Raw genomic sequence first — 22523 nt, forward strand, 5'->3', positions numbered from 1 at the left:
ATATCAACTGACCGTTTACACTTTAAGACTATTTGAGCCTCTCACCTTGTTGTGTAAATTCTCCATGATTCCACCCTAACCCTTACCTACCTTAATCAACAACCCCTGTTCCTGCCCCTGCATGGGAACACCTGCTTGAAACCAGACTTCAAGGTCTCAATAAATGTCATGGGCTTGCCCATTTCCCTATGAGGTGTCAGACCTTTGAGGGGCAAGCAATAAAGTCTAATTTGTCTTCTCAACAGTTTGTTCTAGTGACGTTTGGGGAACCAGCATTTGACAAGGTGCTGGGAACACAGTGAATAAAGTCCTCATAGAATTTACCTTCTAGAAATAGACGCTTCTTCTAGAAGCAGAAGCCAGAAAATATATAATTTTATACTTTACAATGTAGATGGGGAGATAGTAGCCAATCTATCATTATAAATTGTGAGAGCTGAGAAACCGATAAGGGGTACCAGAACAGAGAATGAGGGAAGTTTGGATCCTGTTTAGAAAAGATGATCTGGAAAACCCTCCAAAATGACTTTGAGCTGGGGTGGTCTGAGTGTCCCAAGTATGGGGAATAAAAGTGATGACACCCTGAAGGAGGAAGGTAGGTCAGCAGGTTCCAGAACAAAAGGGCAGGACGACACAGAGCCTCAAGGCAGAAGGTTCTCCATACACTTCCCTTAGAATCACTGCTTTACCCTTTTTAATTATTCCTCTTGCAACGGAATTGTTTGCTAATCCTTTTTCACTGCAAATGTGCTGAAGTGAATGTTAACAGGTGAAATGCATTCTTTTTAGTTTTTTTTTAACTTATTTTGAGAGCGAGGGAGAGAGACAGTCCTAGTGAGGGGAGGAAAGAGAGAGGAAGAGAGAGAATCCCAAGCAGGCTTTGCATGCTCACCGAGGAGCCCGGCGAGGGGCTCGAACGTAGGAAACCGTGAGATCATGACAGGAGCTGAACCAAGAATCCGAGGAGCCACCCAGGCGCCCCAGTGTTAAATGCATTCTTGAGGGTCCGGCTTTTACCAAATTCATTTATAGGGCTCTTGTAGCTCTCCTTGAGCTCATTTAGGCCCTGTGATTACCGGAAGCAGCCCGTGTGTTTCCAGACACTTGCATTTGGGGAACACTAACGGGGCGGAGGATGACGCAACCCACCGCCAGATGCTCACGTTTTTTAACTGACCACCAACTGATCTGCCCAGAGTAGTGACAACAGGACCCGCGTTAACCATGTCCTCAGGTTCTTTTCCAGTTCCTCGTGATGGGATTTTGAAGAGGGAAGGGGGTTCAGAGCTGAGCTGACAGCCAAGAAAGAATTCTTGAGACATCATTGGTGCAAAACAAGATGATTTTATTTAAAGCATGGGGACAGGACCCCTGGGTAGAAAGAGTTGCCCCGGGGGGTTGTGAAGGCTGCTTATATACTAAGGCGTTGGGGAGGTGAGGACCAAAGGGAGGTTTCCAGAAGGACTTTGATACGCCAAAGAGGACTCCTAAGATACCCAAGGCCCAGCCATGGTCAGGCTAAGGCTGTTTTCCCCTCCAGTGAGGCATCGACAGGAGGACGGTAGGGGCTTCCTGGAGAAATGTTCTCTGGATTTGCCTCAATGGGCTGCCGATTATCAGGACATTTAATGTCACCTGCCATTTCCTTCTTTTTTTTTTTAATTTTTAATGTTTTATTTTACACTTGAGACAGAGAGAGAGAGAGCAGGGGAGGGGAGGGGCAGAGAGACGCAGACAGAATCTGAAGCAGGCTCCGGGCTCGAGCTGTCAGCACAGAGTTCTAAGCAAGGCTTGAACTCACAGTGAGTTCATGACCTGACCCCAAGTCGGAGGCTTAATCCACGGAGCCACCCAGGCGCCCCATACCTATTTCCTTCTCGCCTGTGTTCCCCACATCACTAGGCAGGGGAGGGTGATGCTGGGGCTCCAGGAAACTGAGTCTACGGGTGTCTGGAGATGAGGCTATCGATAAGATTGCCTTTTTCTTGTATTTTACTAAAATATTTACAGGCTGATGGGAGACTCAGGTCCTGCACGACTGTGATCTCTATCAGTTAACCATTCGTTTTTCTTTCCTCTCCTTTGTTCTCGGGCGGCCGGGAGTGCCTGAGGAATAGCACACACATCCCATCTCGGGGGTGGGGGCAGGGGAGGGCGGGGAGGGGGGGGATCGTGCTGGCTTGCGCTTGGCCCTCAATGGGCCTTAGGCTCTCTCATCACTTGCACGGAAGTACCGGCCTGCGGTGCAGCCGATAAAGTCCAAACTTGCTCTGGCCCCTACCACACCGCGCGGTGACCTCGGGCAGGAGCCCGAAATCAACTAGACCCGTCGGAGGCGCGGGGGTCCCGCCGCCGCCGCCGCCAACGCCGCCGCCGCCCCCGGGCCGGGTGGAGGCCCCGCGCGCCGCGCCCCCGCCGCCCGCGCCGCCCCCCCTTCCACCCCCGGGCCGGGGCCCCTCCCGCCAACCCCGGCCCCGCGGGCGCACGGGGCCGACGGCGCGGGGCTCCTCCCGGGGTCTGCGCGGTGCACGCGCCCGGCCGCCCGCGCCCCGGCGCACGAGCAGCGTCCGGCTTCCTGAGCGCTCCCCTCCCCGGGCGCGTCCGTCGCCCCTCCCTCTCCGCCGCCCGCTCCGCCCGCTCCCCCTCCCTCGCCCCCGCGGGTCCCGGGAGGGGGGGGCGGCGCGGCAGGCACAGCCCCCCGCCCCCATGGCCGGCCGTCGGAGCCAGAGGCGGAGGGGGCTCCTGGGGGAGCCGGGCACCGCCCTGCTGGCCCCGCTCGCGCTGGGCCTGGGCCTGGCGCTCGCCTGCCTCGGCCTCCTGCTGGCCGCGGTCAGCCTGGGGCGCCGGCCCCCGCCGCCCGCCCAGGTGAGGCCCCTGCGGCGCAGCCCTCCCGGGGCCGGCCCGGAGCCGCGTCTGCGGAGCGGCGGGCGCGGCCGGGTGGGCCGAGGGCTCGGGGCCAGGAAGATGGGTGGAGGGTGAGATGTCAGGTGGAGGAGGGCTGGGTGACGCTGCCTCCTTCCCAGCAGGAGCCTTCCCAGGGGGAGCTGGTGGCAGAGGAGGACCCGGACCCGCCGGTGAGTGGCCGTGGGCGGCGGGCGCGCGCGTCTGGGCGTGGGGAGCGTGTGCGAGCGGAGGGTGCGGGGTGTGCCCTGGCGGCGCCGGCCGCGCGTGTGCGCGGGGGTGTGCACCGCCGTGCACGGGTAAGCGAGGGGGAGAGAGGGTGACGGCTGCGTGCAAGGGGTCTGGGTCACCTGAGTACGGAGTGTTTATTGGCCGCGGGTGAAGGGGGGGTATGAGACGGGGGGGGGGAACCTTGCCTCCCCTTGGACCCCCCCCCAAGGCTTCTGTGCCTGCTGCTGGCTGGTGCCTCTCCTGACGGGGCCCCCTGTCGGTCTCAGTTTACGTCTCTGCTGGTCCCCAGGCAAGACCCTGGTTTAGCCCTGACCTTAATTCCCTTAGGAACTGAATCTCCAGATAGAGGAAAGCCGAGATGCCGGGCCTTTCCTGAAGCGGCTGGCGCGGCCTCGCAGAAGCGGTGAGCACCCCTTATCCACCTTCCAGAATAGGAACAGTGACGGGTCTGCCGTGGCTTCTGCACTCATTATTGCGTGTGTTTGCCCTAATAGCCCCACAAAGCGGGCGGAGCCGAAACCACGAACCTCGCTGACAGGCGGGATGGAGAAACTGAGGCACAGACAGTGTTGGGCGGGGCGGGGGGGGGCGGCGGTTCACAGTCATGCAGCTAACCAGTTGAGGCACGCTCAAACCTAGAATTCTGGCCCTCTCTCTGAAGCCTGTTCCATCACTTGGACCTGCTTCTCATTTCAAACCCTATGCCAAATGGAAGGAGGGATGGTCTGGGGTTAGGAGAGCCCCTGGGGTCCTGATGGAGACACAGAGCGGCGTTGGGGAGTCAGGGGCCGGGGCCCAAATAAGCTAAGAAACTTCTGAATGGGATGATCGTATGACTACAGGCCCAGGTTTGCACAGGACTGTCCCAGCTGACAAGTGTTTTGTCAGTGCGATTATTAATAGCAAGACTTTTGCTCTCAGAAACAACCCAGTTTGGATGAGAAATGATATAGTCGTTCTACTTGTGGAGGGGGATAAGGCCTGAGGTTCTGAGGACAGGAGCCTGGACCAGAAGGGGGATGCTGGGCTTCTGAGAGGGAGAAGGGGCTGGAGAGTGGCTTTTGGGCACTATTTTGCCCATCTGTCTTTCCTTCATTCTCAGCACCCAAAGGCCGGAAAGCAAGGGCTCGCAGAGCGATCGCAGCTCACTATGAAGGTGGGTGATGGGGGAGCTATGCCCAGGGAGGGCGGGTGGTGGAGGGGCAGGCCAGGTCTCACCCACCCTTTCCTGTGTCTTACAGTTCACCCACGACCGGGACAGGACGGAGCGCAGGCCGGTGAGACCCCATTCCCACCTGCCCCTGCTCTCCCCCTGCCCCCCACAGCACTGACCTCCTGGAGAAGGAGCCCCTCAAAACCTTTCCCTTCCCACCGTCCTCCCTGCCTTCAGCTGGGGAACCCCAGAAGCCAGTTCAAGAAAATCTTCAGGGGCTCGGTTCTCTCAGCCCCCACACCTGGACTTTGTCTGTGACCCAGGCGTGGGAACCCAGGCAGTCTGCCCCCACCCAAGCATTAGGCCTTGCTCTTGTGCAAGAAGCACATTGGATTCTTCCCTCCTCTCCCCCCGCCACCCCCCTCCCGTATTCTATGAATCTTCACCACTCTGATCACTTTTCTCAAAATGTTTCTACTGGGCTCTTCTTTTCCACCTTTACCCGACCTTCCAACTCAGCACTATGACCTGAGAACCTCAAACCCAGTCTCTGGCCCCTTCCCCTCCCAGACTCTCCTCCCCCCCCCCCCCCCCAACTACTCCATCCCACGTGCGTTGCCAAGGCCTCTAAGTGAAGTAGATAGATTCGGTATGTGGCTTGAAGCTAGCGGCTTGCTTATGAGTCGGCTGTGCGGGGGAAGGGGAAGGAAGGAATCACAAATGACTTCTAGGTTTTGAACTTGGGCATCTTTGGGAATTGTGATGCCATTTATTTTTTTTTTAACGTTTATTCATTATTGAGAGAGAGAGACACAGAGCGTAAGCAGGGGAGAGGCAGAGAGAGAGGGAGACACAGAATCCGAAGCAGGCTCCAGGCTCCGAGCTGTCAGCGCAGGGCCCGACGCGGGGCTCAAACTCACGGACCGCGAGATCATGACCTGAGCCGAAGTCAGACGCTTAACCGACTGAGCCACCCAGGAGCCCCTAATGATGCCATTTATTGAGGTGGCGTTAACCAGGGGAGAAATGGGTTGGGAGATACGTAAATTAATCATTAAGTGTTTAATAATCAGCCAGCGGCTTCCACAAATAGCTGGCTGGACATCGTGGGCCCGCTCAGGCTAGGTCAGGACGCGAATAGTCAGGCGTCACAGCCACAGACGTGGTATTGAGAGCTGTAGGACTGGATGAAACACCGCGAGGAAGAAGCACCCCCAGAGTGAGTTCCTGAGGCTCTCGGGACATCCAGAGGGGAGGCCAAAGACAGCCCAATGGACGCTGAGAAAAGCAGCCGGACAGAAGGGAAGAAACCGGGGAGGGGAGTGTCCTGTGATCTGGGAGAAGGCTCGATCTCACCCAGGAGGGTGTGGCCATCTGTGCCCCATGCAGCTGAGTGGTCACATGAGATGACTGCTGGGTTTGGTAACCTTAAAAGTCAGCTGGTGACCTGGACGTGGGCGGTTTCAGTGGCCCCGTTAGGAGGGACGCCAGTGTGGATTGGGTTAAGACAAAATGGGAACTAGGAATTGGAGACGGTGACAACCCTTTCTAGAAGTTTCTCTGTGACGAGCGGAGCAACAGGCCAGTAGCTGGAGGGAGCTGTGTATGGAGGAAGGGTGCAGTCCTTCTGGTGATGAGCAACCCTACAGGGGTCTTAGCCAACGGCTACTGAATGGAACATTCATCCAGTCTCTGCAATAGCCCTAAAAGGAAGCTGTCAGCACGGAGCCCGATGCGGGGCTCGATCTCACGAACTGCGAGATCATGACCTAAGCCAAAACCGAGAGGTGGGCGCTTAACCGACTGAGCCACCCAGGCGGCCCAGTAGATAGAGGCCACTTAACCTGTGTGAGGCCTCGAGGATACCCAGGGGTGGAGCCCGGGTTTGAACCCAGCCAGCGCCGGCTTGTGTCCCAGACATGCCTGGTGCGGGGGTGGGGGGAGCCTGCAGGGCAGCGTCCAGGAAGGGGGCCAGGGGTGGGTTCCAGAACAGAGAGAGGAACACATCACCCCCTGGAGAATGTGACGACAGGTCAGTTTTTAGTGCTGGTGGGGGGACGTGAGGGAGCCCTTGCGTGATGACTTCTAGGTCCTCGGGAGAATGAGGAGGGTGGGCAGGGGGTGAGCAGAGGTGGTACAAAACGCTTACCTTGAGGACTACAAGAGCGAGCTTCGTGGGGAGGAGCAGGAAGGCTGCCAGGCTATAAAGAATGTCCATTTGAGGTTTGTGGTGGTGACATTGGCGGACATCGTGGTCCCAGGGACCCCGTGCCCCCTGGCCACAACCAGCCTTCGCCCAGGCTGGTCCCATAGTGGGGCGCGCCCTCCCTCCTTCTCTCCCCCTCCTCTTCAGGCCCCAGGCCAGCCTTCCTCCCCTCCACATGGGCCATTTATTTTAGCAGCTACCCAGACATTCATTCGTCCCCTGACGGAACACACACGCACTGAGCACCTGCTGTTGGTAAGCACCGGGCCGGGCGCCCACGGGGGATGATACCCAGACCTGTCCGCGAGAAAAAGTCACTGTCTAGGAGAGGAGACAGGCATAGGGATTTGCAAGTTACGGTAGGCTGGGACAGGAACAAAAATGAAAGTAGCCAGAGGTAGGCGGTGGCGAAGAGGAAGACACCCAACTTTACAGTGGAGTCGGGATTCCTGTCTCAAAAAGGCGCGGACCCTGAAGCGCGAATGTAAGATGGACCACCAGGGGTCAAGGGCGTGCCAGGTGGAAGGAGCCGCTTGTGCCGAAGCCCGAGTCTGGCAAGAGGATGATGAGGCCGGGCGACCAGGAGAAGCCCAGCGTGGTCGGAGGGACTTGCTGCTGGAACAGCATGAGACTCAAGGTTGGACGAGAATATGGAGCCGGGCCACACAGGCGTTCTGGAAGTCATTCCAAGGTCAAAGCAAGTAGAGGCAGGCTCACATCTGCGTTTTTGAAACCTCACTCCCCGTGGCTGTGTGTAGGGAATATACTGGAGCCGGGGACCGGGGAGACCGGGGCGGGGGGGGGGGGCCCAAGGAGGAAGGAGGCTGGGAAGAATCCCGGTGAGAGTGGAGGAGACCACACTGTGGGGGCCAGAGAGGGGCCTGGGTACCCCGTGGGGGCAAGAACCCGGAGCCAGATGCGGGAACAGAGACAGAAAGTGAGGCCGGAGTGGAGGCGCCGCGCTCAGTTTGGGTCCGGATGGTATTACGGTCCGATGGTGACGGCACAGTGAGTGGGGTGGGGAGGCCCACATGGGAGTCTGCAGGGTGACGGGTATCTCGTAGGTGGGTGGAGAACGCCCGCCAGGCGTTACCACGTCCTTGCGAAAGTAGCAAGGACAGCGCCCCGGGGCTGGCAGAGGGGGAAGGCCGCCAGCGAGGCCCGGGACCGCAGCCGCCAGAGCCACACGAAGCCAGAGCCGGGGGGCCACGTTGGCCACCCCCCTCCTTCCTCCCACCAGTGTCCCCTGGGCGCCCACTCCGAGCAGGCCCAGCCCCGGGGGCCACGGCACAGTAGACAGTAAGGCCGGGTGGGACCCCACACTTCCTCCTGTGTAACTAAACCGGATGACTTCCTGCGACGGCGGCTGCTCTGAAGGGGGGGGGGGGGCCGTGGCGAGCAGGTGAAAGACAGGCCGGACTGGCCACGCCAGGGTGGCCGGGGAAGGGTTCCCAGCGGAGTCGGGATCTGGCCGAGGGAAGGTGCCAGGTGTGCGGCGGGAACAGGAAGGAGGTGGGAGTCCTGTGAGCTGGCGCAGCGAGAGGAGAGGTGACATTGGAGAAGTGGACTGGGGCGGGCCTGGGAGGACCCGGGAAGCCACTTGGGTTGTGCGCTGTCATTTTAGTATTCACCTTCTTTGCAATTTGTAACTGGTCCGGCTCTAGAGTGGTGTTTTTTTGTTTGTTTGTTTTGTTTTTCCGGTACATCTTTATGGAGCTGTGCTTCAGGGTCCATACAATTCGCCCATTTAAACTCTATTTTTAAAAGTTTACTTATTTTGGGGTGGGGGGGGCAGAGAGAGAGGGCAAGAGAGAGAATCCCAAGCAGGCTCCACGATCCCAGAGGAGCCCGACAAAGGGCTCAATCCCATGACCTGAGGCAAAATCAAAAGCTGGACGTTCAATTGGGTGAGCCAGCCAGGCGCCCCCATAGCATTTCTTTTTGTGGTTGAATAATTTCTCATTGTATGGATATACCACAATTTTCCTTACCCATTCATCGTCTGATGGACACTTGGGTACCACTTTTTTTTTAATGTTTATTTTTGAGAGAGAGAGAGAACACAAGCAGGGGAGGGGCAGAGAGAGAGGGAGACACAGAATCTGAAACGGGCTCCAGGCTCTGAGCTGCCAGCACAGAGCCCGATGCGGGGCCTGAACTCACGGACCTCGAGATCGTGACCTGAGCTGAAGCCGGATGCCCAACCGTCTGAGCCACCCAGGCGCCCCTTGTTATTTTCAATTTTAATAACCCCAGTAGTATACGATTCAAGTACCGTATATGGTCTCAAAGTAAAACAGACAAACAGTAGAGACAGGGGCTTCCGGGTGGCTCAGTTGGTCAAGCATGTGACCCTTGCTTTCAGCTCAGGTCATGATCTCAGGGTTCGTGGGATCAAGCCCCTCGACAGACTGTGCTGAACATGGAGCCTGCTTGGGATTCTCTCTCTCTCTCCCCCTCCCTCTGCTTTCCCCCCACTCATGCTCACTCCCCCCCAAAAAAATAAATATTTAAAAAAATATTTAAAAAACTAGAGACACAAAATATCAACTCCCCCCCCCCCCCACCACCTCTCCTTCTATCTGGCTCTTCTCCCCAGAAGTGGCTGGTGACGGGTTGCTCCCGACCCCTCTGGTCACACATACGTTGCATTTCTGCACGGAACTTCCTATTACACTACAGGCTCCGTGGGCCGTGACTCCACCCGGGGCCCGGGGCCACGTGTCTGTCTTCTGGGCCCAGCGGGCCCCCGAGTCTTCTGGACCCGATGGGTCTTTGGGGAGTGTGAGGAAGTCCTGGAAAGGGACTCTCCCCGATCTCTGAACACCCACATTCAGGTGTGGACGGGACGGTGAGTGGCTGGGAGGAGGCCAAAATCAACAGCTCCAACCCACTGCGCTATGACCGCCAGAGCGGGGAATTTACAGTCACTCGGGCTGGGCTCTACTACCTGTACAGTCAGGTAAGCCCCACCTGGCTCCGGGGGGGAAGCGGGAACCGGGGGACAAGGGTCCGGGGCACGGGGCGGGGGCAGCTCCAGGTGGGCGGGGAGCTCGGGCTTTGCGCTGGGGTTGGGGGGGGGTGGATCCCTGGGTCACCGAGGACAGGGGACACGGAGACCGTGTCGCCTCCCGCCTCCCCTTAGGTGCACTTTGACGAGGGGAAGGCCGTCTACCTGAAGCTCGATTTGCTGGTGGACGACGCGCTGGCCCTGCGCTGCCTGGAAGAATTCTCCGCCACGGCCGCCAGCTCCCCGGGGTCCCAGGTCCGCCTCTGCCACGTGTCTGGGCTGTTGCCCCTCCGGCCAGGGTCCTCCCTGCGGATCCGCACCCTCCCCTGGGCCCATCTCAAGGCCGCCCCCTTCCTCACCTACTTCGGACTCTTCCAGGTTCACTGAGGGGCCCCGGTGGCGCCCCGGGCCCCACCCTCCGCTGCTCCTCGCCCCAGACCTGCCCCCCCTCTGCAGGCTGCTTGGGCTGTTCACGTGTTGCCACGCCACATAGATAACCCCCTTCTCCTCTGACACCCACTCCCCCCTGCACCTCACTAGCTCCTGAACCCCTGGTCTTTTGACGCCCCCCCCCCCATTTATCTCCTGACTCCCCGCCCTGGCCACAACCTCCCCACCCTGCCCCCGGACACTGTGTCTACTCTACTCTGGGTGAGGGTGGGTCCCCACCGCCTGTTCAGGCACTAAGAGGGGCTGGACGCCAGGGAGACTGAGACGGGGCCAGGAGTTCCCAAACGTGAGGGCTAAGAGCAAGACGAGATCCTTCCCGATAATTCCCTGTGGATTTTTAAAACAGATATTATTTTTATTATTATTGTGACAAAATGTTGATAAGTGAATATTAAAGAGAATAAGCCACGGTCTCTCTCTCTCTTTTTTTTTTTTTAATGTTTTTGAGAGAGGGAGAGAGAGAGAGACAATGCACGAGTAGGGGAGGGGCAGAGAGAGAGAGAGAGAGAGAGACACAGAATGTGAAGCAGGCTGCAGGCTCCGAGCTGTCAGCACAGAGCCACACGCGGGGCCCGAACCCATGAACCGTGAGATCGTGACCTGAGCCGAAGTCGGACGCTCAACTGACTGAGCCCCCCAGGCGCCCCCACGGTCTCTCTATTGGGACTTAGGGAACAGTTCTCAGGGTAGCCGAGGGACATGGCAAGGGGGGCTGGGCATCGAAGGGTGGGGTGTGGGACGGCTGGGACTCCAGGGCAATGTACAGGCTCGGGAATGGGGACCCACATGCTTCTGACCCCTGAGGCATGAACAGAGAGTCAAAAGGCAAACTGCCAGGAAAAAAAATCAATCCTCTGCCCAAGGTCCAGCAGAAGCCGCCTCATTTACCTAGGAGGCGGGCTTCCTCCCCAGGGTGATCCCTGGCTGGGAGGAGCGGGAGCCTCTGGACATTCAGCAGGTGCGGGCCCAAGCCCTGGCCTGGATGTGGGGTGGGGAGCAGGCTCGCAGGGGAGCTCGGGGTCAGGAAGCAGGATGCGGCCGGCCAGGGGAGTGGGGGGGCCTGGGTCCAGGGGAGGAACCTTCCAGCGGTAGGGTGCTCGGGGCTGTCTCTTTCTCTCTTTGACCAGAGCCTTATGTAAGAGCTTTTCTCGGGAAACAGGAAGTCCTGCTTGCCAAGTTCAGCACAGGGAGTAGTGCAGGCCTTATTCCAACACACCCGGCCTGGCCCTAACCCCAGAACCCGGCCAGTTTCTGGCTTCCGCGACCCTGGTTCTCCTCCCCATCCGCCCCCTCCCCTCCTTTTGCACGTTCAGTCGTTCCCAGCCAACTTGCCCAGAGACCTCTCCCGTGGCTCAGCCAGAGGGTCTCCCACCCTCACCCCTTGACCCCCAAGCTGCCCAGCTTGTGCCTCCATCCCTGCTCTTGGCACTGTGCCCCGGGGCAGCCGACCTTCCCTCCCCCACTCCTGGGGCCCTCCCAGGGTTCCCGTGCTCGGGCTGCTTCCTGGGTGTCACTGGCAGTCCCGTCCTTCCTAGACAGATTGTCACCGAATTCTCCTGAGGCTGGAGAAGGGTGTGGGGGGGAGGGGGGCGGGGGAGCGTGTCTCAAGACGCCACCGGCCCCGCAGTGGGGTGCCAGGAGCTCCAGCAGTGCCCCTAGCCGGTTTTCCTCCTCCTTCCTTTTTATTCTCAAGTTCCTTTTTATTTCTCCCTTGCGTAACACTCTTCTTCTTCCCTTCTGCACCCCCACCCTCCCCACCACCTCCTCGCCACCCCACTCCTGAGGCCACTGCTCTCTGCAGGGTCCCCAGCTCATGCCGGCCTCGGCTCCTTCCTTGCCAGCCCCCAGAGGGCCACCGGGAGACATGGGGGGCCCGGCCCGAGAGCCGGCGCTCTCAGTCGCCCTCTGGTTGAGTTGGGGGGCCGCTCTCGGGGCTGTGGCGTGTGCCATGGCCCTGCTGACCCAGCAAACAGAGCTGCAAAATCTAAGGAGAGAGGTGACTCGGCTGCAGAGGACTGGAGGGCCCTGCGAGGAGGAAGAAGGGCATCCGTGGCCGAGCCTCCGGGAGCAGGTGAGTGAGGGGAGAAGGGCGTGGGGGAGAAAGGGATGGATGGCGGGGCCACCTCCGGACCTCTTGGTTCTAGCCTCTCGGTCTGTAAAGTTTTGAGTAGGTGCAAGAGAGGGTCCCAGGTTTGGAGGTCAAGGGAGCAGCCATTCCAGGAAAGGAAATTGTTAAAGATTAATGCTTCTCGTACCTAACAGATCCTGGAGGAGAGCCAGCACCGAGACTCAGGTTGCTGGGGAAAAGTGCATGAGAGATGTGAGGCACTCCTGGGGCGGAGGGAGGGGGCGGGCTGGGAAGAGAGGCTGCCTGGGACCCTTGCATCTCAGCCTAACCCCGACCCTCTTTCCGTAAGCAGAGCCCTGACGCCCTGGAAGCCTGGGAGAATGGGGAGAGGTCCCGGAGAAAGAGAGCAGTGCTCACCCATAAACAGAAGAGTGAGGCCTCCGGGGTGCAGCCGGGGTGGGAGGTGATCCAGCCGCATGGGGATCTGGGGACGGTTATCTGCAGCCAGGGTGAGGGTGGAGGGGCTGAGCACAGGGCGGCTGGGGCAGGAGGGCACTGCTCAGATTCCCCTCTCTCCTCAGAGAAGCACTCCGTTCTGCACCTTGTCCCCATCAACATCACCTCTAAGGGTGAGCAGTTTTCTTCGATAACGGCTTTTGGGGAGGGGCCGGGTTGGGGAACTGGGGGGCTGGCACCTGGGCCCAAGGGACTCCTGCGGGCGAAGAGTGTCTGAGAACGCAGGGAGATCCTGACTGCCCCACTCCTCACCCCCAGAGGACTCTGATGTGACAGAGGTGATCTGGCAACCAGCTCTTAAGCGTGGGAGAAGCCTGGAGGCCCAAGGATACGTTGTTCGAGTCTGGGACACTGGAGTTTATCTGCTGTATAGCCAGGTAATCCCAAACATACCCTACGCCTCACGTGGGGGGCCGGAGGTCTGTTCTCCCAGGGCCGGTAAGTCCTGCTACTGAGAATTCCCGACCCTTCTGTTCATACCAAACTTAGAAGACCCTCCTTCCTTCCTTGGCTCTCTTGTCCAGGCTCCCGAGGCCTCCCAGCACTGAGCCATCTCGTTTCTCCTCCGTTCCCTGCCAGGTCCTGTTCCACGATGTGACTTTCACCATGGGTCAGGTGGTGTCCCGGGAGGGCCGGGGAAGGCAGGAGACGCTATTCCGTTGTATACGAAGTATGCCTTCCAATCCGGACTGGGCCTACAATAGTTGCTACAGTGCAGGTGGGAGCCCTGTGGGCGGTGGAGGGGGGAGGGGTCGTGAGAAGAGCAGGGTCTCTCTGACCCCGTGGGGGGGGGGGGGGGTGGTGACGAGGAAGCTCCGGCAGGGGGTTGGAAGCCTGGGTGGAGAGGTGGCTCTGGAATGAAGGACAGAAAGCGCAAAAGAGGTTGAGCTGGAGAAGGGAGGGGAGACGTCATTCTGCGTGACCGTGACCTCACTGAGCATCTCTTCTCTCCTCTCAGGTGTCTTCCACCTACACCAAGGGGATATTCTGAGTGTCACAATCCCCCGGGGAAGGGCGAAGCTTAGCCTCTCGCCATCTGGAACCTTCCTGGGCTTTGTGAAACTGTGATTTTGAGGTGGTCTCAAGCTCGGAAGACTGGGGTGGGGACATACTGGAGGCAGCCAAAAGCTAACAGGAACAGAGGCCTCTTCTAGGGTTGACTGGAACCCTGGGTTTGAGGACTCACGAATCTCCGTGCCTCCCTTTTCCCTTTCCGCCCCCATCCCCTGGACTTCGACTTCACGGTTATTAAAGAAGTGTAATTCTTGCTCTCGTCCCCCATCCAGCCCCACATTCTTGGGGGGTGGGGGGAGAAAAGGGGGGCAGTGCCAGGCCTTGGTGGAGACCTACTTTAAGTCCCACTGGAATGCTTCCAGAACAGCACCACCATCTAGCGGCAGCTTGAGAGAAGCAGCCTGCCTGTTGGCAGAAGTCCACGAAGCCTCCCTCCACTCGGGAAACTCCTGGTTCCCCACGCCACACCTCTCCAGGTACCCGCTGCCTCCTCCCTCCACAAGAAGCCCCGCCCTCACCTCCCTCTCCACCAACGGGGCCCCGGCTCGGCTCCCATCACTATCTCCAGGGGTGTGTTTATTGTGCGCCCGTCTGTGGGGGGGGGAGGGGGTGTCCGACGACGACGACGACAGTCCCTTTGCAGACACACCACCCTACGGGTGCCAAGTTCCGCCTTTCCTGCCCTCCGCTCCCCTAGCGTGACGGGCCCTCCAAGCCTCTCGGGGCTGGGACGGGTCGCCGGGCAGCCTCGGGTAAATCTTGGCCCGAATGCTGGTCTTCCTTCACTCCTCGAGCTTGCTTTCTGCTCAAGACCCGCTTAAACTTAAATAGGAGAGTAAACGACTTCCACTTCCCCCGCTGCCTTGCCTCAGCCCCGTCCCTGTACCGGGATCTCCCGGCCCTCCCGGCTGTCCTCCGGCGCGCCGCCGGGGACCGAGGTACCAAGGCCCCGGGGTTCGGGCCCCGCCAGCGCCGAGAAGCGCTACGCAGCGGGACACGCAGCGGTGGGGGACGCGCAGGCGCAAAAGGGAACGCGATGGGCTAGTCGCGCGCGGCCGGGAGCAGCCAGCGTGCGCAGGCGCAGCCCTGCACGGGGCTCGGGGGGCGGGACGGTCCCGTGGCGTCTACGTTCGGGGGTAGGCGGGACTAGGCGCGCGCTGGCCGCGCCGGCGCTGTTCGCCGGCTGTGACGTACTAATCGTGCGCCGCCAGCGCCGGTGGGCCTGGGGCTCGCGGGAGGGGAAGGAGGAGAAGGAGGAGGAGGAGGGGGAGGTGGTGGAGGTGGAGGCTGGAGCAGAGCAAGCGGCGGCCGCGGCGGGGCGGCTCGGCGGCGCGGCGCGCGGCCCAGAAGCGTTGGAATCCTGAATTGAGAGGGCTGCGCCTGAAGACAGCAGGAGTGGCGGGGCCGCCGCCGTCGCCGGAGAGATGAGCCGGGAAGCTTGAGGCCGGAGACGCCCGCCCTCGGGCCCGTCCGCCCGGCTTCCCCGCTCCCGGTGAGGACGCCCCCTACCCTTCCCCCAGCCCTGCCGCGGCCTCTCCCATTCCTGGATCTCATTCCCACCAAACCGGGGCCCAGGAGGCCCTCGAAGGGGCTTCTTCAGGCCCTCGGGCGCCGAACTGTCCAGGAACAAACCGGTGTGGGACGCATTCTGGCCCCCGGGAGCGGAGCAGGAGAGGGGGCTGGGCCAACCTGGCTCACGCGGCTCAGTTCTGTCCCAGCGGCTTGATCCGGCTGCCTGAGCACCGGTTGGGTTCTGTTTCAGTTTCCCTTAACATTCTTCCGTTTTCGTTAGATTTTACTACCTGAACCGTAGCCCTGGGATCCCCATTCCCTCCTGAGACGACCTGAGCATGCCCGTACCCTCCCCACCCCACCCCATTCATTCCGAGGTGGTAGAGCACTCTCTCCCCACTCTAGACCCCGGTTTCCCCGTGGAAGCTGTGTCCTCAGGTATCTCTGTATCCTGTCAGGAGTCTCCTGCTGAGCCATTGCCCTTACTAGGTTCTCAATTAGGGTACTCCTGGTGGCATTAAATACTGACAACAGTGGCTTTAACCTGGGGGTCCGAGAAATGAGATCCTGCTGCTTAGCCATTCTCCCTTGCTCCTCTGTGGTCGGGGGAGAGATGGGGGCATGGACTCTGAAGGGCCCCTGTGGATCTTGGTAACCGAAAAGATCGGAAATTCGTAGGGGTTTTGCGCTTTTTCCTCTTTTCTTAGGTTATTTGTATCTGATTCCAGAGGAGGCGTGCTGAGGAAGAGAGGCAGGATCTGGGGTGCGGGGTGTTTGCATTCTGACACTCTAACCATTGTTTTACAGGCTACCGGAAGATGAAAGAGACTATACAAGGGACCGGGTCTTGGGGGCCTGAGCCTCCTGGACCTGGCGTGGCCCCGGCTTACTCAAGTCCCAGGCGGGAGCGTCTTCGTTGGCCCCCACCCCCTAAACCCCGACTTAAATCAGGTGGAGGGTTTGGGCCAGATCCTGGGTCAGGGACCACAGTGCCAGCCAGACGCCTCCCTGTCCCTCGGCCCTCTTTTGATGCGTCAGCTAGTGAAGAGGAGGAGGAAGAAGAGGACGATGAGGATGAAGATGAGGAAGAGGAAGGGGCAGCTTGGAGGCTGCCCCCCAGATGGGGTCAGCTGGGAACCTCCCAGCGGCCTCACCCTCCTCGCCCTACTCATCGGAAAACCTGCTCCCAGCGCCGCCGCAGAGCCATGCGAGCCTTCCGGATGCTGCTGTACTCAAAAAGCACCTCGTTGACATTCCACTGGAAGCTTTGGGGGCGCCACCGGGGCCGGCGGCGGAGCCTCGCACACCCCAAGAACCATCTTTCACCCCAGGAAGGGGGTGCGACACCACAGCTGCCATCCCCCTGCTGTCGTTTTGACTCCCCTCGGGGGCCACCTCCGCCCCGGCTCGGTCTGCTAGGTGCTCTCATGGCTGAGGACGGGGTGAGAGGGTCTCCACCAATGTCCTCTGGGCCCCCAGTGGAGGAAGATGGATTGAGGTGGACTCCAAAGTCTCCTCTGGACCCTGACTCCGGTAAGGTGGGAATGGGGTGTGGGAAGGGTGGGGGCAGGGTTCAGATCCAGGAGGATTGGGAGCCTCTTGCTGTGGTGAGAGCCGGGCCTAAGGAAGGTGGGACGGCAGAGCGAGGGGGTCCAGAATAGCTGTGAAATGTCTTAAGCCCCCACTTTGAGCAAGATCTAAGTCTGGGGAGACGGTCAAGGCCGGGTGACAGAGTCCCCGAGCCGAGTAGGCGTCCTGTGTACAGATGAGAACGGGAGATTAGGTTTAGAAAAGTTAGTCTTATTATCCGCGCAAGCTCCCTTTTCGTTCGGCCTTTCCGAATAAAGGGGCCCTTGCCTGTGCATCTGCGAAGGGTGCCACTCTAGTGCTGGGATGGGATTTCTCTGCAGTTACCACCTGTATAGCCGTGTGTGACATTCGCACTCGGAATGTTTCTTTCGGGGACGCAAGCAGACCATGTCGGGCTGTGTTTTTATCAGTCCCTGGAGTATTTATCGAGCCTTCGGTGTGCACCGGGTGCCGTACTCGGTGCCAGGTATATACGGTGGTGGTAAATGTCTCGGACGTGTGCCTCTCTCCGAGTCTTAGTCTTTTTTTGCTTCTGTCCTGTGACGAGCACCTCTTCTCTTCAGTTCCTCTGTAACCTGTTAGACGTGCTTCTCTCACGCTTTACGGTTTCCATACCCTAGAGTTCCTATCGGGAGATTCCGTTTCGGTTCCTCCCCGTGGTCTTAGAATTTGTATCGTTTGATCTCACCATTGTTCCTTTTTTTAAAATTTTTTTTTTTTCAACGTTTTTTATTTTATTTTTGGGACAGAGAGAGACAGAGCATGAACGGGGGAGGGGCAGAGAGAGAGGGAGACACAGAATCGGAAACAGGCTCCAGGCTCTGAGCCATCAGCCCAGAGCCCGACGCGGGGCTCGAACTCACGGACCGCGAGATCGTGACCTGGCTGAAGTCGGACGCTTAACCGACTGCGCCACCCAGGCGCCCCTGTTCCTTGATCTTAGCCAATTTCTCATCCCCATCCTGTTTCCCCTGCGCTGTAGGCCTCCTCTCCTGTACTCTTCCCAATGGCTTTGGGGGACCGCCTGGGCCAGAAGGGGAGCGAGGCCTGGCACCCCCTGACGCCAGCATCCTCATCAGCAATGTGTGCAGCATCGGGGACCACGTGGCCCAGGAACTTTTTCAGGGCTCAGACCTGGGCACCGCAGAAGAGGCGGAGCGGCCCGGGGAGAAGGCCGGCCAGCACAGCCCCCTGCGAGAGGAGCATGTGACCTGCGTGCAGAGTAAGGGAGCCCAGACGGCCGGGCCTTCTCTTCTCTCAGCCAGCTCCTAAGTTGGAGTGTGGAGGCCTCACACGCTCCTCTCCCTCTCCGCTCAGGCATCTTGGATGAATTCCTTCAGACTTACGGCAGCCTCATTCCCCTCAGCACTGATGAGGTGGTGGAGAAACTGGAGGACATCTTTCAGCAGGAGTTCTCTACACCTTCCAGGTGAGGCAGGACAGGGGGGTCCTCAGGAGAGGGCCGGGGCCTGAGGGGCCCTAGGGGTCAGGGGTCGGGAGAGAATGCTGCCCAGAGGGACCGACTCAGGGGAGGAGGAGGGAGCAGGGACCGAGGGGGAGGAATCTGCAGGTGAAGCGCGAAGCCCCTGTAAGCAGATGGGGGCGGTCCTTCCCCGGGCCCCTGAAATATGCCCCGTGCTCACGTGCCTCCTTCCAAGGAGCGGGCCCTTCAGCAGGCCCTCGGAAGGCTACGCGAGCCCCGATGGGGACTAGTTGAGACAGATCCTGATTCTGGGCAGTAGAAGGTCCTTCTGTATGCCCTAGCCCCCTCGTCTCTTGTGTGACTCCACCCTTGGCCTACTCAGGAAGGGCCTGGTGCTGCAGCTCATCCAGTCGTACCAGCGCATGCCAGGCAACGCCATGGTGAGGGGCTTCCGAGTGGCCTATAAGCGGCACGTGCTGACGATGGACGACCTGGGGACTCTGTACGGACAGAACTGGCTCAATGACCAGGTGAGGAGGAGGGAGAAACGGGCCCCGAAGGGGATTTGGGGAGCAGGGTGTCTGGGGCCCTCTGCTCGGGGGAGCCCTGTGCCCATGCTGCACCCTCCATGGCAAGTTGCCGCCCGTCTTCTCCCCAGGTGATGAACATGTATGGAGACCTGGTCATGGACACGGTCCCTGAAAAGGTAGGCCTGACAGGGTACTTCAGTCCCCAGGAGAACTTCTGCAGATCCCAGCAGCTTTTGCACTCCCTTTGATCTCTTCCCTTTTCACGGAGGGAGGATCTTTGTTTGGGGGAGAGGTGGTAAAAGGCTGTCTGTTAAATTCAAACCTGTAACCTAGGTCCTGAACTTCTCTGTTCCTTTCCCCCCAGTCGGCAGTGGTTCTCCCTGTGGCTCACCCCACCAGTTGGGAGGGGCAGCAGGAAGAGAATTGGGTTTCTGCCCCCAGTGGATTGCAGTGGAGGTTGTTGAAACTGGCCCTCGGAGCCCCAGTGACATGGAGCGGACTGGGCGGAGGAGACTTGGCAGGGAGGCCTGAAGCTCTTTTAACTCCATCCAGCTCTTTTGTGTCATTGGCACAGGTGCATTTCTTCAACAGTTTCTTCTACGATAAACTCCGTACCAAGGGTTATGATGGGGTGAAAAGGTGGACCAAAAACGTGAGTTGCCAGTTCACGTGTATGTGGGTAACGCCTTGCCTGTAAAGGATTAGAGTTCCGCTTTCTAGGAGTCCCTTCCCCGAGGCTGCTCACTCAGTCTTTCAAGTAACATGGGTCTTCTGTGTGTTCGGTACTGTCGTGGGCAACAAGGACTCGGTGTTAAGTAAGGAAGACTTCTCGCCTTCGTGGAGTGTGAATAAGTAAGTTAAATTTCAGCTAGTGTTAGGCACCGTGAACAGATTAAAAGGGAGATGCAGTGGCGTGGAATGTGGGTGGCTCCGGGAAGGCCACTCTTCTCTGAGCCTGGAATGACGAGGGCCCGGTCACGTGTGGCTCGGGGGCAAGAGTGGTTTAGGCGAAGGGGACGGCGAGTACATGGGACACAAGGTGAGACTGTGGGGGGCCCAGAAGGCCCACAGGAGTGTCTGGTGTGGTTGGGGCAGGGTGAGCGGGGGGAATATGATCAGAAGCTTGGCCAGGGCTGATCGCGTGGGGCGTGGAGGCCGCTGTCACCGTGTGCGCTGAGGCGCCGTTGACGAGCCTTAAGCAGGCTGGGAAGAGCCTCCTGTTTTGACGGAGATTGGAAGTGGGGCAAGAGTGGGAGCAGGCGGACTAACTAGGAGGCGAGCAAAGAAGGCGAGACAGACGCTCGACCAGGATGCTGAGGGAGCAGCAGGAGCGCTCTCTAGGATGGGTTTTGCAGATAAAACCGAAGTACTTTCTGGCGGGTTGGACGAGGGAACGAAGAAAAGCTCGGAATCAGGGTGATGCCTGGGTTTGTAGCAGACGTTACTGGGGAAGACAGGAGAGAGCACGTTTGGCGAGGGGGAAAAGATAGTTCTCGTTAGTTTCCCTGCCCTGCAATTCCAAGGCCAGGAAATTTCTACAGTGAGGTAGGACCGTGGGCTGCAGCATTTCTTAGTTTCTGTCCCCAGGCTCAGGAGCTCACACCCTCCCCGACCTGGCAGGCCTACTGCTCCCGATAGAGGTGGGGGGACCTACAGTGAAAGAACTTGGCCTCTGCATACTGCATCTGAGTCCCACGTCTGCCCCTTCCGTGACCTTCAGCGAGTTGCCTAGTCTTCTAAGCTGCCGTTTCCTCCGTTAGATCGAGGGAGAGAACTTCCTCGGAGGATTGTTGTGGTAACTGACCGACCACTTGCCGGGGACCCAGCGTTGTCCTCGGTGTGACTTAATTCTCAGAACAAACAGAGGAGGTAGCGGCTGTCGTTTCCAGCCTTTTACAGTGAAGAGAACTGAGGCGTATAGAGTGGCTCGCCCATGGCCACGAGCTAGGAAAGGCAGGAGCTAGATCTAAACCCCCGCAGTCTGGCTCTAGAGTGCTGAGCCTCGGTTCTTCGCTCCTGAGCACTGGTACCTTCAATGTGTGGAAAGTACCCGGGCCATCCTGGGCTCTCAGGTGTGTGCTCTGACACCGCCCCTTCCGGTGGAGGGCTGGGCCTTGTGCCCTCCCATGCGGCTTCCTGCCAGCGCCTCCACTCGTCTCTAGACCCCTCATGACGGTAGGCAGGACTCTCGTGCCCTCTGACCAGACCCCTGGCACTGCCCCCCTTAGGTGGACATCTTCAATAAGGAGCTACTGCTGATCCCCATCCACCTGGAGGTGCATTGGTCCCTCATCTCGGTTGACGTGAGGCGACGCACCATCACCTACTTTGACTCGCAGCGCACCCTGAACCGCCGCTGCCCTAAGGTCTGAGTGGGAAGGAGGGAGGCGGGAAGAGTGGGGAGGCAATCCAGTGGCGGCACTCGCGGCGGAAGGGTGGGCCTGGGGCCTCTGAGGAGCAAACCTGGGCTTGGTGCCTGTGACCACCATACCCCGGGCTCCTGTGGGAGACACCGGGCATCGCTCCCTCCCTTTCTCCGTCTGCACAGCATATTGCCAAGTACCTACAGGCAGAGGCCGTGAAGAAAGACCGGCTGGATTTCCACCAGGGCTGGAAAGGTTACTTCAAAATGGTAAGTTTCTAGAGGGAGGAGTACGGGGTGGTGATAGAGGGAAGGCAGGAGGCAGAAGTTGAGGCCACACCCCTAGGAGCCTCCAAACGAAGGGCCTGCCTTCTTCTCCTTTTCTAGAATGTGGCCAGGCAGAATAATGACAGTGACTGCGGTGCCTTTGTGTTACAGGTAAGCAGATGGCAGTTGGGTTAAAGGGCTGGGCAAGAGGAGGGAGGCTGTTCTGCAACCCGCCCCCGCCCCGTTGCTCACAGCCCCTTGTGGAGCAGAGAGTAACCTTAGGTGTCAGAAAGCGCAAACGTGGATTTCGTCGGCTCTCCTGGCTTCCCCGTCCCACATCGGGACTGGGTCTCTTGCTCCTTGGTTTCTGGCCCTAAGAAGAGTGGCCTCCTAACCGCCAATGCAGAGTATTTTAACACCGGGTATTTCAGGTACCAAGAGCAGTGATTTTAGACTTTGAGCCCCAGGCTGGGGCACCTTGGCTCCCTTTGTGAAATGTGGATGTTCTCTGAAAGTTCCAGGGAGGTGGATCTCACTCACGCGAAGGGGCTAGCACAGGTCCTGACTTGGGGGGTGGGGGATGCTCACGGCCTGCTTTGTTAACACCCAGTACTGCAAGCACCTGGCGCTGGCCCAGCCGTTCAGCTTCACCCAGCAGGACATGCCCAAACTTCGTCGGCAGATCTACAAGGAGCTGTGTCACTGCAAACTCACTGTGTGAGCCTCGGATCCCAGGCCTCAAGCCCGTTTATGAATGGGCGTGGGGACATGGGGGACCCTTCCTTCCCAAGAAACTCCCATTCCTTTCCTCTCTTGCCTCTCCCCACCCAGTTCCCTTTTGGTTTTTCATATTTAAATGTTTTAATTGATTTCTGTATTTTTTTTTTTCCTTTTGAGAGAATACTTGTCGATTTCTGATGTTCAGGGGGTGGCCATGAAAAAGCCTCTTTTTTCTCTGTGCCCTGGGGGAGCGTGGCCTTGCGGCCTGGGTGGGGCAGCCATCCATCCCCCTTCTGTGTGCAGGGGCGGGGGCAGGAAAATCTGTGCTGGGGGTGGAGGGCGGGCAAAGGGATTCCGGCCTGCCAGATCTTCAAACTTTTTTTTATATATATATATAAATGCCACGGTCCTGCTCTGGTCAATAAAGGATCCTTTGGAGATACACAGTGGTGGTCGTCCTTAAGGGGCATCAAACTAGTGGATATGCTCGCTCTCAGGCTTTGATTCAGCAGCCCCTGTTAGCTCCCCTTTTCGTGGGCATGGAGACCTCAGCCTTCCACCCCTGGCTCG

The 22523-nt window shown here is 59.0% G+C and overlaps 3 protein-coding genes across 7 annotated transcripts; all 3 read left to right on the top strand.

Moving 5' to 3' along the window:
- Positions 1 to 2542: 2542 nt before the first annotated feature.
- On the top strand, positions 2543 to 10364 carry TNFSF12 (TNF superfamily member 12). Of its 2 annotated transcripts, none has more exons than XM_086685851.1 (7): positions 2543 to 2865; positions 3024 to 3074; positions 3460 to 3535; positions 4235 to 4288; positions 4374 to 4409; positions 9329 to 9453; positions 9637 to 10364. In XM_086685851.1, the coding sequence occupies exons 1-7, from the start codon at positions 2707 to 2709 to the stop codon at positions 9886 to 9888; spliced, it is 753 nt and encodes a 250-aa protein (XP_086541977.1). In that variant the 5' UTR covers positions 2543 to 2706; the 3' UTR covers positions 9889 to 10364. The 2 variants fall into 2 exon arrangements, with proteins under 2 accessions (XP_086541977.1, XP_086541978.1); XM_086685852.1 differs by having other exon boundaries at positions 2545 to 2865; positions 3027 to 3074.
- Positions 10365 to 10805: 441 nt separating this feature from the next.
- Positions 10806 to 13816, top strand: TNFSF13 (TNF superfamily member 13). 4 transcript variants are annotated; one of them, XM_086685848.1, is made up of 7 exons: positions 10806 to 10909; positions 11753 to 12022; positions 12372 to 12450; positions 12601 to 12648; positions 12794 to 12912; positions 13115 to 13253; positions 13494 to 13816. In XM_086685848.1, the coding sequence occupies exons 2-7, from the start codon at positions 11765 to 11767 to the stop codon at positions 13601 to 13603; spliced, it is 753 nt and encodes a 250-aa protein (XP_086541974.1). In that variant the 5' UTR covers positions 10806 to 10909; positions 11753 to 11764; the 3' UTR covers positions 13604 to 13816. The 4 variants fall into 4 exon arrangements, with proteins under 4 accessions (XP_086541974.1, XP_086541975.1, XP_086541976.1 ...); XM_086685849.1 differs by having other exon boundaries at positions 10808 to 10909; positions 11793 to 12022; XM_086685850.1 differs by lacking the exon at positions 10806 to 10909 and adding an exon at positions 12214 to 12258 and having other exon boundaries at positions 10988 to 12022.
- Positions 13817 to 14796: 980 nt separating this feature from the next.
- Positions 14797 to 22395, top strand: SENP3 (SUMO specific peptidase 3). The gene is made up of 11 exons (XM_086685846.1): positions 14797 to 15041; positions 15869 to 16594; positions 17634 to 17873; positions 17969 to 18080; positions 18457 to 18604; positions 18733 to 18780; positions 19179 to 19256; positions 20833 to 20970; positions 21153 to 21236; positions 21354 to 21404; positions 21844 to 22395. The coding sequence occupies exons 2-11, from the start codon at positions 15880 to 15882 to the stop codon at positions 21952 to 21954; spliced, it is 1725 nt and encodes a 574-aa protein (XP_086541972.1). The 5' UTR covers positions 14797 to 15041; positions 15869 to 15879; the 3' UTR covers positions 21955 to 22395.
- The last annotated feature ends 128 nt before the right edge of the window (positions 22396 to 22523 follow it).

Source organism: Puma concolor, chromosome E1 (assembly GCF_028749965.1).
Source record: "Puma concolor isolate L17-30 chromosome E1, mPumCon1.1.hap2, whole genome shotgun sequence".
NCBI lineage: Eukaryota > Metazoa > Chordata > Mammalia > Carnivora > Felidae > Puma > Puma concolor.